The sequence below is a fragment of the Lissotriton helveticus genome, chromosome 3_1, assembly GCF_964261635.1.
Source record: "Lissotriton helveticus chromosome 3_1, aLisHel1.1, whole genome shotgun sequence".
In the NCBI taxonomy this organism is placed as follows: domain Eukaryota; kingdom Metazoa; phylum Chordata; class Amphibia; order Caudata; family Salamandridae; genus Lissotriton; species Lissotriton helveticus.
Window position 1 is genome coordinate 1,050,779,248 of NC_136061.1, and position 14,663 is coordinate 1,050,793,910.

Below are 14,663 nucleotides of genomic sequence, written 5' to 3' on the forward strand. Positions count from 1 at the left end.
AGGCGGGGGAGGGTCAGGGTGGGGGGTTGTAAAATGCGGGATATGGACCATTACAGGTAAATAAAAAAAACGAATTTTGTTGCCCGCACTGCATCACATTTGGCGATGCAGCGCAGGTAACGAAATTCGTTTTTTTTTTTTTTTGGTACTTACCTGTAATGGTCCGTATCCCGCATTTTACAACACCCCACCCTGACCCTCCCCCGCCTGACGTCACCGCCCCGGTATAACGCCCTGCACGGGCCGTGCCTGCTTGAGAAGCTGGAAGGGTGGGGTCCGGTTATGCAGAGGTGGGGGCAGTTTTGCTACTGGGGCCATTTTTGCAACAGTGCCGCAACATTGGCCCAGAGTAACAAAAGCAGAAGTGCTTCCCCCCTCCCTTCAACCCTTCCCCCCTCGAGGCTAGTCCCGCAAAATTGCCTGGACTGCTTTGGATTCCAAGCCCAGCCCAGTATGTGCTATACAAGTGAAATATGCTGAACGAAAAAAATATACAGAAACACAACATCCTGGAAATAGCAAACACTATTAGGGAATGCAATAGGAAGTAAAACGTGTGAATTGTAAACAGAAACCAAATCACTGCCATGAATGGCCTAAACTTTTTTTGCATTAATTGTTAAAAAAAAATAGATCAGGGTTTTTTGCTATTGCAGTACAGGACATGAATACAGGGTCAGAAAGGGACATTTTTAATTACTGAGGGTCTGAGACCTGGAGGAACCAGACCCACTTAAAGGCCTGGCGGTAAATAACTATGCACTAGATTCCTATTGGGAATTGTCACTGTTGTGCATGAAGTAATGACCACAAGCTGCAGAAGTTATTGTGAAACATTGTTTCTGCTGAATGCAGAACACTCTGTGCTCGAAGAAGTAGGGGAGGATGGGTTTAACCAGACATAAAATATACCAAAATCAAAAGCTCTGCAATTCAGTTTTTAATTTAGGCCTTTGCGTATACAATGTTAAAAAATAATACTTAAAGAAAGTAAACAGCTCTGTGGAGGGAAAAATCAATATCCCATTTAATGCTGTTTCAGATATTCCTTCAATTTGAATGAGGTGTTCTTGGCTTTTGCTTGATGGAGATGGCCTTGGAAACAGTCTGAACTGGTGGACTCATTCCTATGGTTGTTACATTAGCTAGATTTCGATTACATGTTTGTATCTTTTATTCTGTGGTAGGACTTTTAATATGAGTCAGCATTGGTCCTTTTGGAAATATGCAAGCCTACTGTTTCCCATCTCTTTCTATTTTATGTATAGTTAGTTTAAAATAGTGCCTATTTTAATGTACACGTAAACCACGATTCTAAACAATATTTAAGACTTTATTGCTAAGGTAGATTTAATGTACATTCACCAAGGTCAAACATATAACTCGGTGAAGACTGCAAACTACGTCAGTAGGCTGCAAGTACCATATGGCAGTGTTCCTTGCATCCTGGTTAGTCGCAGCTGGCTACCTTGTTATGTAAACTAAGTCCTGCAGTCGTGGACTGTCTTACGCGGTTTCCGTTTCTGCTGTAGCTCCTCCTGCTATGCATGCCTTCTCCATGCAGCCTTTACCCTGCGTGCAGATGCCTTTACCATGCATGGCTTTAACAAGCATGGTAAATATAATATGGAAAAAACACACACACACGCACGCACACACACAAGCGCGAAAATAATTTTTGTGGTTTGATTTGGTGTTGTTTCAAGAATCTACACAACACTTTAAAAAAAAAATCTTTCACCTAAGCTCCGTCCTGAAAAGTGTTGGGGTGAATCATCAAGCGGGGCCGATGATAAGGGAAGTCCCAAAATTAATTTTCCCCATTCATTTTTCCACCGGAAATTAGACAGCCACAGCCAAAATGCTGAATGGAATTGCACCAATTTGGTCTAGAAAGTGTACTTTTTGTGATTTGGTGTAAATACATTCAGTAGTTGTTGAGAAGTTAAGGCTAAAAAAACAGATATTTCACACTGCGGAGGGTGTGCAGAGCCAACAGATCTCGATTTAAGATGCGATTGGTTGCCACCACATCAACAAAGATATGGCGACAGCCATTTTAGGACTCTGGGCCTAAGTCCCCTGTCCTAGAAATAAATGTAAAAAAAGGATGTGCTGCCCTCCTCCCCAAGCCTTCGTGAAGCTTCATGAACCCCATCCCTTTGGGCTACTACCTTCATAATAAAGGGAAGGGGTGCACAGTCCCTCTGCCTGAGCCTCAAAAAGGCCCCTGGGATCCCATCCACTAAGGCTGATATGTCAAAGAAAGAGAGGGGGACATGTGGCTTTCCTCCCGTGCTGTAGATTGGCCTCGGGGACTCCAGCCCCCGGGGCCATATCTAAGCAGTGTCCCAAGGACACTGCTGTTTTCTGCCCAAGACAGTGTGGTCATATAATGCCCACACTCTCCCGGGCAGACACCACAACATTGCTCTTCCACAGTGGGAGCCTTGGGGGAGTTAAATTAGAGAGCCGGCTTCCGCTAGCACCCATCTAAGTGCCGGCCAGGGAGCCGGCTGGGGACCCTGTAGCCCTGGTGGCCCCCTCCAGCCTCCAACAAAAGTTGAAAAGATTGGAAAAGTGACTAGCTCCCACCACTGGAGCCAGCAGGGGCTAAGGGGGCTTTGAGGCTCTCCCTACAGCCCCTAATGAAAATAAAAAGTATGGGTGTCCCTAGTGGGGCACCGGGAGACCCCAAAATTATATTAAAAAAAAGAAAGGAATAATAAATGTGTGCCAGAAACCACTCATTTATTATGTACCATTCCAGCAAGGAGCACCCCACTGGTTGGTTTTATGATTGCACTTTTTGCCTGAAAAAGTATTGAAAAAAGACTCAAATACATGTTAATATTTTTAAATAGGGCTTAATTGAAAACATTTTGTCCCAATCACGCTGAATATGCATTTGGTTCTCATTATTAGTCATTTTTTGACAACGCTAATAGTTCTTCTTTATATGTCCATGTACTGACCCTTTGATAAAGCCAATAGGCAATGCCATTATTATTTTGTTTTTGAGTATGTGACAAAGTAGGACTGCTTTACTTAAAATGACACATTTACATTTTTTACATGATACAGTAATGCATCGGGAGGGGGCCTGCTGGGTGGCCAGGCCCTTCACCCAATCTCATGTCATGCATGCATAGCAATGGACATACATCGAAATTCATGAAAAAACAAAGGTTAAAGTGACTATTATAGTTAGGTATTTTGAAAAAATCTTAGGAATTCGTTACTAAAACAAAGGTTAAAGGGTCATTATAGTTAGGTGAAAATGTCTGTTAAGCATATTGTTTTAAATGAAAAAACAATAAAATTTAGTTCACTGGTTATAATTAGGGGTAGAACAAATGTTGAATTCTGCCGGCGGAATTGGAGGGATTTAGTAATTCCCATCGATGACCTTACATAAGTATGCAAGGGCACGGCGAAGTATGCACTGGAGTGGTTACCCCTCTGTGCCCTTACATACTTATGTAATGGCACCAAGGGAAATGCATTACACGTTTTGATTTTGAAGATTTATATAGCACAATCTCTATCCAAAGGTATCAGAGCTCTTTACATGAGCACCTGGTGCGTTACAGATGGACTTTTAGCAAGACTAAACGGCTATGCCTGTTTGTGGAATCTTTCTAGGAACTTAGCAATTCAGAATCCTGTACAGTTACATGTATGTTTTCAAAAGTGACCATGTATGGTTAAAATCATATCCAACCTGCAATTTTGTAAAGCAAATAGGGACTGTGCATGGTTAAATTCACATTCGATCTGTACTTTTTAAATTCATCAGTAAACCCCTGAGATTCAACATTACTTTACAACATATCTTAGCATGTTCCAAAGACAAGGAAGAGAAGGAAAAAAGGAAGAAAAAGTAGAGTGAGGAGAGGGAAAACAGAAAACAAATTATCGTCCTTAGCTTCTTCATACAATTCATTTCCTCTAAGCTCATTGTGTAAGAAATTCAGCAAACTCTTATAAATGCTCATAAAGTTCTGCATCAGTGTTCAAACCGCAGATAATTTCACTTCCAATTGAAATAATCCACTTGGATTCAGATCTTCTTAATATTAATTTAACTATCCCCTCCTCTGGGTTTGGCTCTTATATGCTGAATTGCATAGAAGCACAAATTGCTTCTGTCCCCATATGCTCCTCCCAGATATGTTTAGCCATTACAGATGTGAAGTCTGATGGAAATTGCTTGTAAATGCTGTGGTATATGAAGTTTGAATTTGTTGATGGTGCTTCCAACATATTTCTTGCCACAGCTGCATTCCAGTACCTAAATTACATGAGTTGTTTCACAATGTCTCCGTACTAATATTTGTAACTCAGCCATCTGATAATTCTAACAATGTTTTGTTCTGACCATGTTGACAGGCCTTGCATTTTTCACATCTGAAAACAACTGGTTTCTGCAACCCATTCTTTGTCTGAACTTTTGTATTGGTCATATACCTTTGAATGAAAATATCCCACAGCTGTTTTTCTATAGGTAATGTTGGGATGGTAAGATAAACATTCTTTTAAATCTTCATCTTTTTTCAAAATACTATAGTTATTGTTGAGGAATTTCCTGATTTCATTATTTGAGTAATCAAAATGCACAATATAGCTTGTTGCTGTTTCCTTGATGAAGCTTTTAGCTGTCTTTGGAATTAATAGTGCCTCTCTATTTTTCATTCTTGCTTTTCTAATATTGTGATTGGGTAGCCTTGTCTTCTAAATCTTAGGAACATCTCTTGCACTTGGATCTCAAATTCTTTCAGTTCAGAACAATACCGTTCTGCTCTCAAGATTTCTCCATACGGCACACTCCATTTCAATGCCTTTGGATTCGCTCAATTTGCAAACAGGATACTATTGCAACTAGTTGGCTTCCTGTGTATTTTGTTTGAAATTCAGTTTTTTCTATGTACACTCCAATATCAAGATAATTAACACTCCTGTTACTGATTTTATATGTACATTGTAAATTCTGTAGGTTGTTGCCTAGTGATTGTAGGAAGGTTTCAATAAAGTTACCTTTTTGAGTATTTCAGCATTTTCATCAGTCCACACTGTCTCTGCCTCACCCTCACCCCCCCCCGTCTCCCATGGTGAGGTTCACATATGTTTGGGCAAAAGAAGTGCCCATTGTTGGGCCCTGTTTTTGAATATAGTACTTTCAATCCAAAATGAAAACGTTGTTCTTTAAGCAGAATTCCATGATTTCTATAAGCATCTCAGTATGTTCTAATAAACTCAATAATCTGGATCATAAAAAATATCTGCAGACTTTTTAGCCCTCTTCGTGTACTATATATGTATACAGGGACACAAGATCAATTGTTGCCATTATGTATTCCTTCTCCCATGGAATGCCATATATCCGATTGAGAAAATCCATTGAATCTCTGATGTAGGATGGGAGGCTGGCGACATAGGGAAACACAAAAATTTCCAAAAATCTTCAGACATTCGCCAGCAGTGAATCACAGGAACTGACTATTGGATGGCCTAGTGGGTTTTTGAGACTTTTATGGACTTTTGGTAGGAGATAAATCATTGGTGTCATAGGATAAACCTTTTGCAGATATCATTCAAAAGCCCCCATTCATGCTTAATCTTTAGTTTGTGATGAAAGATTGCCTTCATATCTTCCGTGGGATCTCCCACAAAGTTTCCATAATAGTCTGGATTATCCAACTGTTTCCTAACCTCTTGGAGGTGTTTGCTCCAGTCCATTATCACTATATTCCCCCTTTGTCAGAGGCCTTAATAAGAATGGTATTGTGTTCTTGCAGATCTTACAAAGCCAACCAATCTTCTTTGGTCATGTTTCTTTTACAATGAAGATTCGTTTTCTGTTCTTTCAGTGGTATGGTTCTTATGGCATCTGACGCTAACTCTAGAAAGAGATCCACTTTATTTCCTGCCAGTAGCTGCAGACAAAATCTGGATTTTGTTTTACTTCCACTGATGACTGGCCAGTCTATTTCAATACCAGCTGCAACACAATATTCCAGATCAGAAATAGTTTCTTCTTTATTTATTTCTTGCCAGCCATCAATTTCTAAGGTATAGAGAGCTCTTAATTGGTGGCACATCTTCATTTGTCAGAATTGATAAAACCTGAGGTGCAGCAGTTTTTGCCTTTGTTGTTCTTTAATTGTAAAATATTTCTTTAGTTTCAATTTTCTACAGAATTTGTACAGGTTGATCTTTGCAGTTGCTAAATCCATCCCAACACTTGGGCAAAATGTCAGACCATTGTTTAAGAGATTCTTATGTTTCTCATCCAGTTGTTTTGACAAAAGATTTATCACTAACTCGTCCATTTGAGTTGATCCTATGTTGTCTTTGTTCCTCTGCCCCTCTTCCTTTTCCTGCACCTGCTTGTTCTTTTTGATTTTCCATATTGGGCCTGCCCCTTCTTCTGGGTGTCACTTATCTTACCATTACATACCATGTGTGGCACAAATACTTACCTGCTTGGTAAAGGCATGTGTGGTAAAGGCATTGCATGGTAAAGGTATTGTTGGAAAGAACGTTTCCCCATGAATACTAGCTGTGCACTAGGGGAAAGTGCTCAGGCTCGTTGTGTACTTTAGCACCTCAAGACGGCCGGAGCTTGGTGTGCATCTCAGACATGTACTGCAGCTGTATGTTCAACCTACTTCAGGTTCAAACCCTGCCCACCACTGACTGAGAGTTACTCCTCCAGTGGCTTAACTAAGATTTCCCTGAAGGCAAGGAGGGTGCCACAGCTGTACTCTCTACACTAGCCCATACATTAAGGACAGTGGAACTGTTCTCATTTAATTGTGGAATATCCCTATAGAAACAAAAATCTCAAAATCTTAACAATATTTTCCATTTGTTAGGAGAGGAGCTTGGTGGGCACATTTGGTACATTAGATGGTTTTAAAATGCACTTTCTTTAATGCCACACACATTTTACTGAATGCAAAGACAGAATCAATGAAAGGATTTCTGATTTATCAATTCGTTTACTTAATAGGATAGGGCTCACTGCTTCCTTTTTGTAGATTTGATCGTGGTGGGGGGGGGGAGGGAGGCTGACAGCTGAGAATGGCCTACACTGTAACTGTATCATGGAAATAGCTAATTCAAAGTTCCCATGTTTACAAAGTTCAAACAGAGGCCATATGAATGCCTCGTGACTGACATGCTCGACCCCCCTCAATAAAATGTGAGGGGTGAAATGGACTTTGAAAGGTACAAAGCAAGACCTTGAATGAAACAGGTCATTTTTTGAATGCAAATGAGTCATTGTCCATCCTGATGAGGGACAGTTGGCAGCTTAGGTGGATTCAAGTTTTTCAAATTTTATTCAGTACAATGTTTCTTTGTCTCCTAATATTTTACAAAGGCCAAAATTTGTTTGACGCAATTCCAACTTTGCATGCAGTTCACCTGGCAGCAAATCAAAATAAAGCATTTGGAAAGTAAGGGACCAGCCGGCAATCTCTATTGCTAGATGCCGACGAGTGACTTATCAGGTCCACACGGTATTCTGGAGAATCAATCAAAGCCTATCAAGGCAGGTGCGCAGAACGGAACAATAAGGAAGTTTTATATGCACATTATGTCTTTCTCTGTTGACCGAACGATGCTTGTCTGTAATTGTTTCTCAATAGCCTACTAGAGTAACAGGGTTGATTAGCATGATGCTATTTATTAGTGCAAGGCATATGTTGTTACCGATTCTTCTCCAATAAAGTGACATTTGTTTTCATGAACTCTGGCATGGCCACCGAAGTCATCAGAGCTTTTGTTGCACAGTGTCTTCAGTAAATCAAATGTGTCCTGCTTGAAGTCAGGGGCGGCTCCTCCGCTGAGGCAGGAGAGCATAGCCCCACTGCTCTGCGAACAGTAATTAAAAGATAACTAAAATGATAATAACTAGCATTATTATCATTTTTGTTTTCCGTTTCCTGGTGGGAACTGGACTGCCAGGACAGGGGCCAGGAGGAGGAGTTGTTGCTCCACTCTTAAGTACGCATAACTGTTTGGCCGGCCCTCTCAGACGGACCATAACAGTCATGCGCACTTTGCTTGTCTGCATCCAGGCTGCATTACAGCCTGGGTGCAGTACATGCCCAGGCCCCCATTCCCCGTCTGAGTGCCGAACCATGGCACTCCGACCAATCACAACGCTGCTTTGCAGCATTCTGATTGGCTAGGGGAGTCAGGATCCTGGGTGCTTCCTGGTTCCTACCTCCCAGGAGCGAGAGGTGGCAGTGGCGAGCGTACTGAAAGGTAATGGCCGGCTCAGGTAAGTGTTTAAAAAATAATAATTTTAATTTACACCCCTCCCCCCGCCCACCATCCCATGTAAATAACGGCCGCCACAGCTTGAAGTCCTGGTGGTACCATTGCTTTCTGATGAGTTTTCATTGTAGTATATTCCTTGCAGCAGTCAGCCAAACTCCAACTTCTTTTTTTGCGTTCTCTTTTAATTTAGCTTATTCCCAAAATTAGACATTACATAAGACTTTGATCTGTAGTTTCTAAAGCACAGAAATCAACATAATTGGTCAGTCTCTAATATCTAGTAATAGGTGTATTTCCTCCCATGTGTTATGGACCATACATAATGCAATGTTTTTTCATGGCAGATGGCGAGCCCACCAGTTTCAAGTTCTAGCTATCAAAACCTGATTAGATATGATAGTTAATGCTGGATTTGTGTGGGGGCATATCAATGTTCCATTATAATATTGATTTTTAAACATAATCCTGCCAAAATATTGTAGCAAGAATATCCACTACTACAATATTGTGGAGATAAGTTGGAAAAAAGCTCGATTGGAGAACTAGGAGAATGATCATTTTAGAAATATTATTTCTATAGATTTCTCCTCTCTTTTACTAAAATAACCCTGCAAGGTAGGTTGATATAATGAAGCATTATTCTGTTTATTGCCCCACTCCTGAGCCCTATTACAGACCGTATTTGAACTATAGCTGGATAATTCCTTGATCGGCTATTACATTATTTAAGCATAATGGGGCATATTTACCTGCAAGTCATGCAGTGCAGCAAGCCACCTTGCTGTGCTGCACTACGTGACCGGAAAAGGTCAGGAATACACTGTATTTAACATAATCTTGTATTTTCCTAAGCTGGTGCAGAATGTGCTGCCTAGTGCCAGTGCAGGCACACTCGCACCACAGTGCAAGGTTGCCTGCATTGTAAGCAGGATAGTTTTTGGTCAAGAAAGGACACCTTCCTGCACAAAAACAATCTCCTGAGGCATTTTCCTTGTTTTCTGTGTGCTGCAGAATGCCAGGATGTAGAATGTCAGAGGCCAGGTCCCGCAGCCAACCCCAAGCCCTGCTTATGACCTCACATATTACACCACTCACAACATTGTCTATGACAACTTTGATAACATCACTGAAACACATGAAATGACATAATTGATGACAACATTGTGCATGGCAGTGGCGCAAGGTATAGTTACTTGAGATAACTTTAACTGGTGAACTTCAGTGATTTTGTTTGTTTAAAACAGCATGGTTTAACTGACATTTTCACCTAACTATAACATCATCTACCTTCATTCACTGGGTGTGGGTGGCACAGATGGCCCGCCCCAAAACCAACGACAAAAGTTAAATTAATGTTTGTTTCCTAAAGGGTTACAAGAATAAATTGATTGAGTAGTAATGTTGTGCTTTTGTGTGTTCTTGTCAGATTTTTCAGGGACTTGCCAACCAGGTCAGTTCCAGTGCCCCGACCATCGCTGCATTGATCCATCATACGTCTGTGATGGGGACAGAGATTGCGTGGATGGAGCTGATGAAAATGGATGCAGTATGTTTCTTTATTTTCTTTCAGCACTAACTAAGTTATCTTTTTTTCAATGAAAACTAACCCTGTGGCCCTCTGTTTCAGGCTATAACTGCTCTGGCACTCAGTTTAAATGTGCACGTGGAGATCAGTGTGTGAACAGCTATTACCGGTGCGATGGAGTGTTTGACTGCAATGACCAATCAGATGAGACTGGTTGTCGTAAGTACTGTATATCTAACAATATAAAATGTGTTCAAAATACTAAAATGTGCAAGTAAAAATACACAATTGCTTGGATTATATTGATATTGATATAGAATGAATTCTATTGCTGGAAATCTCGGGTGTGAGATGTAAAGTACAACCCTTTATTTGTCTTCTGTGGATGAGTTGTTACAACACAGGATGTGCAGTTGAGCTAAAACCACAGTGGTAATTCAGCCATTGTAACTTATGTAACCATGGAGAAACTGAAAAACTGAATTCGGTGCTGCAGTGACTGTATATCAATTAGGGGAACGTAAACCTCTCTAGCTTTAAAAACATGATCTGCCTTTCCTGACCCATGAAATTCTTAAATTATCAGCCCTTAACCCAGTTAGTAGCACCATAAAATAGCACTCAAAACAGTAGCTTCATTTTTTAAATACATAGGAAGTGAGGTATTTGGTCAAAAGGTCTGGTATTGTTAGTTTTAGTGCAAAAAAGCAAACCAAGAAACATTTCCTGGGATGAAGGCCGAAAGACAATGTGATATCTTCATTTGAGCTCGTACAACATATAGTGCAAACAAAGTAAACTAAAGACTATATGCTGAGTTTGTCTATCTCATCGGATTTGGTATGTATGCCCTCTTTTCAGCCTTTGTTAGCATGCCAGTGGTTGCTTTCATTGCCCCATGTTTGCAAAAGCAGAAGGGGCGGCTGGGGCTCTTTTCAGTACTTGAGTATTGCAGTGGTGCCATGTCTGAATCTTTTCCCCTTTATATTTGCTATTTAAGTGCCCATTTGCCAACGGAGCCATTTTTACACCAGTCAGTAATGCTGCTTTTCTCCCATTCGTTCAGTTGGGTGAATTTAGTTTGCACTTGCATTTCCCAAAAACTGAGCCTTAGGTACCTTGTTGACGGCGCTACTAAACAGTACTGTACTGTGGACTGCCAACATCTATTTTGTTAAAGTGGTCATAGTAACAGAGCCAGTCTAAATTGTACATTGTACTATATCATTAAATTATAGGGTTACAAATAAAAAAGGCTCATCGAATACAAACTGCTGAACTTCGATGACATGTTGTGTCTGTGATTAGAAGGAGGGGTCTATTGAACCGATTATTGTTCTATGCCCTGCACTATTGGACTTGAGGACAAACAAAATTAGAGTCTGCATTTGTTTTTACTAATTGCAGGACCATAAGGGTAGCTATTATATACTCCAAATTACTGACAATTCATTGGAACACTGACTAAACGTTTAAATCTTATGTACTGGCGCCTTTTGAAAAAAGTAAGCAGGAAAGTTATATTTATGAATGTGTTACATAGTTAGTATTGTTTTAATCAGTTATGTATCACATTCGTTTGTAGATGTAAGGATTTCTATAAACTTAATACTGCCAGATTAAAAAAAAAAACGCAAAGACAAGAGGCAGAAAGTAATATTACAATATGTGAATTCCTTTCTGATGTGCCTTATATATCTGCCCTTTTCGTGTACTCATTAACATATCTGGCCTTCCCAAAATGGCTTCTTGCATTTTCTCTATTTTGTTTACTAATTTGAAATACCTTTAAAGAAATCCTAACTCCTCTTGACATATATTGAACTAAATGCAACTTTATCTGAACATCAGGGGGGTCATTAGGATGACGGGCGGACTTAGTCTGCCCGACATCCTATTGGGACTAGGGACCGCCCACCATAAGGGCGGGGGTCAAGTGGCTAGTATTAGGATGCGGCCGCCACAGTGGCGGCCGCATCTTGCATTTATAACATTGTGGCTGACGGTGCTCTCTGCACCGCCCGCCACAATGTCATAAATGCATGTATGCATTTGCATACACAATGCGGCAGGCACCGCGCGGTGCCTACCGCATTGTATATGTAGATGCAGGGGGGTACCACAGGTATCCCCCCGTGTGCACCCCGTGAAGACCGCATGCCTTTCCGTGGCAGCATCGCCGCCATGGAAAGGCACCTGCCCATGCCCATCGTAATATGGCTGGCGGTGTCTAATAAACACCACCACCATATTATTCCTTTTCCGCCCTGGCCGCAAGGCGACCGGGGCGGAAAAGCGGCGGACGGTCTTTCCGTCCGTCGCGGTCCCCTCCGCCATACTACTATGGCGGGGGGGATTCGGGAGAGGAGAGCATGGCGGGCAGCAATCCGCCCGCCATCCTAATGGGCCCCTAAATGACAGAAAGATCAACAATATATCCATAACCGTATCTTGTTTCAAACGTTTAGCTAAAGTTGATACATTTTGGCTTTTGGTACACACAGAAAGACCACAAGCTTCTACTTAAAATTGAAGTAACCCTTCTTGAAGTTTTAATCAATATGATTGTGATTTTAATTGTCAATTAAAAAATTCTCAATACACATTTTCAATTAAACTGAACCCTTTTATTCTAGCCACCAGACCTCCAGGAATGTGTCACCACAATGAGCTCCAGTGCCAATCTGATGGTGCTTGTATCCCCTCCATCTGGGAATGTGATGGCCACCCTGACTGCATTGATGGATCTGATGAGCATCATAGGTGTCCCAGCAGGACCTGCCCAGCCACTCGCTTTCGTTGTGATAATGGCAACTGCATATTCCGATCATGGATCTGCGATGGTGACAATGATTGCAGGGACATGAGTGATGAGAGAGATTGCCCGGCCCCGCCGTTCCGCTGCCCCAGCTGGCAGTGGCAGTGCCCTGGTCAAAACGTGTGTTTGCCCCTGAGTAAGGTGTGTGATAACACCCCAGACTGTTCGAACGGAGCGGATGAGTCCCCACTCTGCAGTAAGTAATTAATTTGCATTTTGTTGACAGCATGGTTGACACTTGATATCTAGTGACCGAAAAATGAATGCCATTACTTTCTACAAAACATACTGCATATCTCGTCATACATAAATGCATCTTTACTGGGAAATTTATAGAGTGAAATGAGATGTTAGATTAATGCATCTGCTCTATGGAGACTTGTCCGAATCATAGATGCTTCTCTTGTGGGTGTTAGTAAGTTCATTGCATCATTTCTTCAAATCCCACTCAGTTTGAAATGCTAATTCGTCCTCATTCGACAATAGTCTTTGCACAGCCAGCAGTATTTTATACATTTGTAAATGTGTCTACCTGAGGTCACATCGATACTAGGGTTATGGCAACCTTTTAATGATTCTTATTAGAAGTGGTTGAAATGTTGAGAAGTCCTTTATGAAGTTTTGTTGCTTTTAGGTGTTTATGCATGCCTCAGTAAATTATATGCAAAACATCTATTTTCAGTATTTATTTATTTTAATATTATTTTGTATACTTTCAGTTATGATCATGATGTGGAAATATCACCAAATGTTTCTCTGTTTGTGTTTTCTTAACTCTAGTCCTTTTCTGACAATAATCACACAATCCAAGAAACAAATCAAGGTGGTGGGGATTTTCTGATTGTTTTGATTACGCTACTGATTGATTTCACTTAATTATAACTCTTCTCTTTCTTTCCTCTTTTTAATCAATGCCTATTTTCAGATGAACTCAAACCAGGTATTGTACACTGGTGAAAAGTATGTGTGTGCATGTAAAAATAGACTGTCTCACATAGACTACTGCTTGCTAACTAGTTTAGCTTGGATTCACTCCTTTTTCATTTATTAGATGGCTACGTAGTCTTCGGGATTGTGCTGCTTCTATGCATGTTTACTTTTTCGACTTCTTGTTTTGTAGTTACTATATCCAAGATTTACAATATAAATAGGCTGTACCCTATCCGCTATCCTTTTTTTAACATATTCACTAACCCACTGTGCAATTTTCTTGTAGAATCTGATTGCTCAGTTCCCTATCATTACCTGGAAAAGCCAGTTTCATATTGACATCTCTGGGGATCATACCCTAGAGCTTGCTGAATTCTCTCATAACACATATATGAGGTCATTTCCAGTCCCCAGACTCAGACATATCCATCGTTCATTTCTCACTATGGCCTATAGCAATACACAAGAACCCTGACATAGGAAAAGCATGCACACACACATCTTACTTGTTCACTCACAAAAAAACAGGATTTACAGGGCTTACTTGATAATAAGGAGTGTCACTTTCTTAAACTTATGAGTGATAAATCTATTCATTAAAAGCTTACAGTATATCACATAAAAAATAATAAATGCGATCGCCTTGGTTGTCTACACAGTTGCATGTATACACGGATTATTGTTTATTTCGCACACTTACAGAGTAGTCTAGTCATGGTACCCCTAAATATGATGGTGTAGATGCCAATATGATCTGGCTAGAGGCCGCTGTGACCTGGCAGCTCTGCGTCTTATGTGTCACGTGGTGAAGGTGTTTACCCTGGTGGAGCTAGCTGAGGCTCATGTTGTAGGAAGCTTGTGGTTTCCCTTACTCCCTACAAACTACAAGGTTGTTGGAGTGCAGAAACATCGAATGATTCTGCCAATTGTAGGGAATACTACAGCTTTAAATATACCTCTCATAGCCTTCAATCTAACGTCAATTCATTCTTCATTTAGTTTTTAGCATGCTTCAATAGCGCATCATACTAAATTGCTTTTTAAAGTGATATCAAGAGAGAATAGTCCAAGAGTGGGCTGTTTTGTATTAATCTGTGG

The 14,663-nt window shown here is 40.7% G+C and overlaps 1 protein-coding gene across 1 annotated transcript in view; it reads left to right on the forward strand.

The window, feature by feature from the left end:
- LRP2 (LDL receptor related protein 2) overlaps window positions 1-14,663 on the forward strand; it is a 342,167-nt gene that overhangs the window by 135,064 nt on the left and 192,440 nt on the right. The window contains exons 23-25 of the mRNA XM_078681616.1: window positions 9,719-9,838; window positions 9,920-10,036; window positions 12,454-12,831. Of these exons, the coding sequence (XP_078537742.1) occupies window positions 9,719-9,838; window positions 9,920-10,036; window positions 12,454-12,831 (615 nt within the window). The remainder of the gene's footprint in view (window positions 1-9,718; window positions 9,839-9,919; window positions 10,037-12,453; window positions 12,832-14,663) is intronic.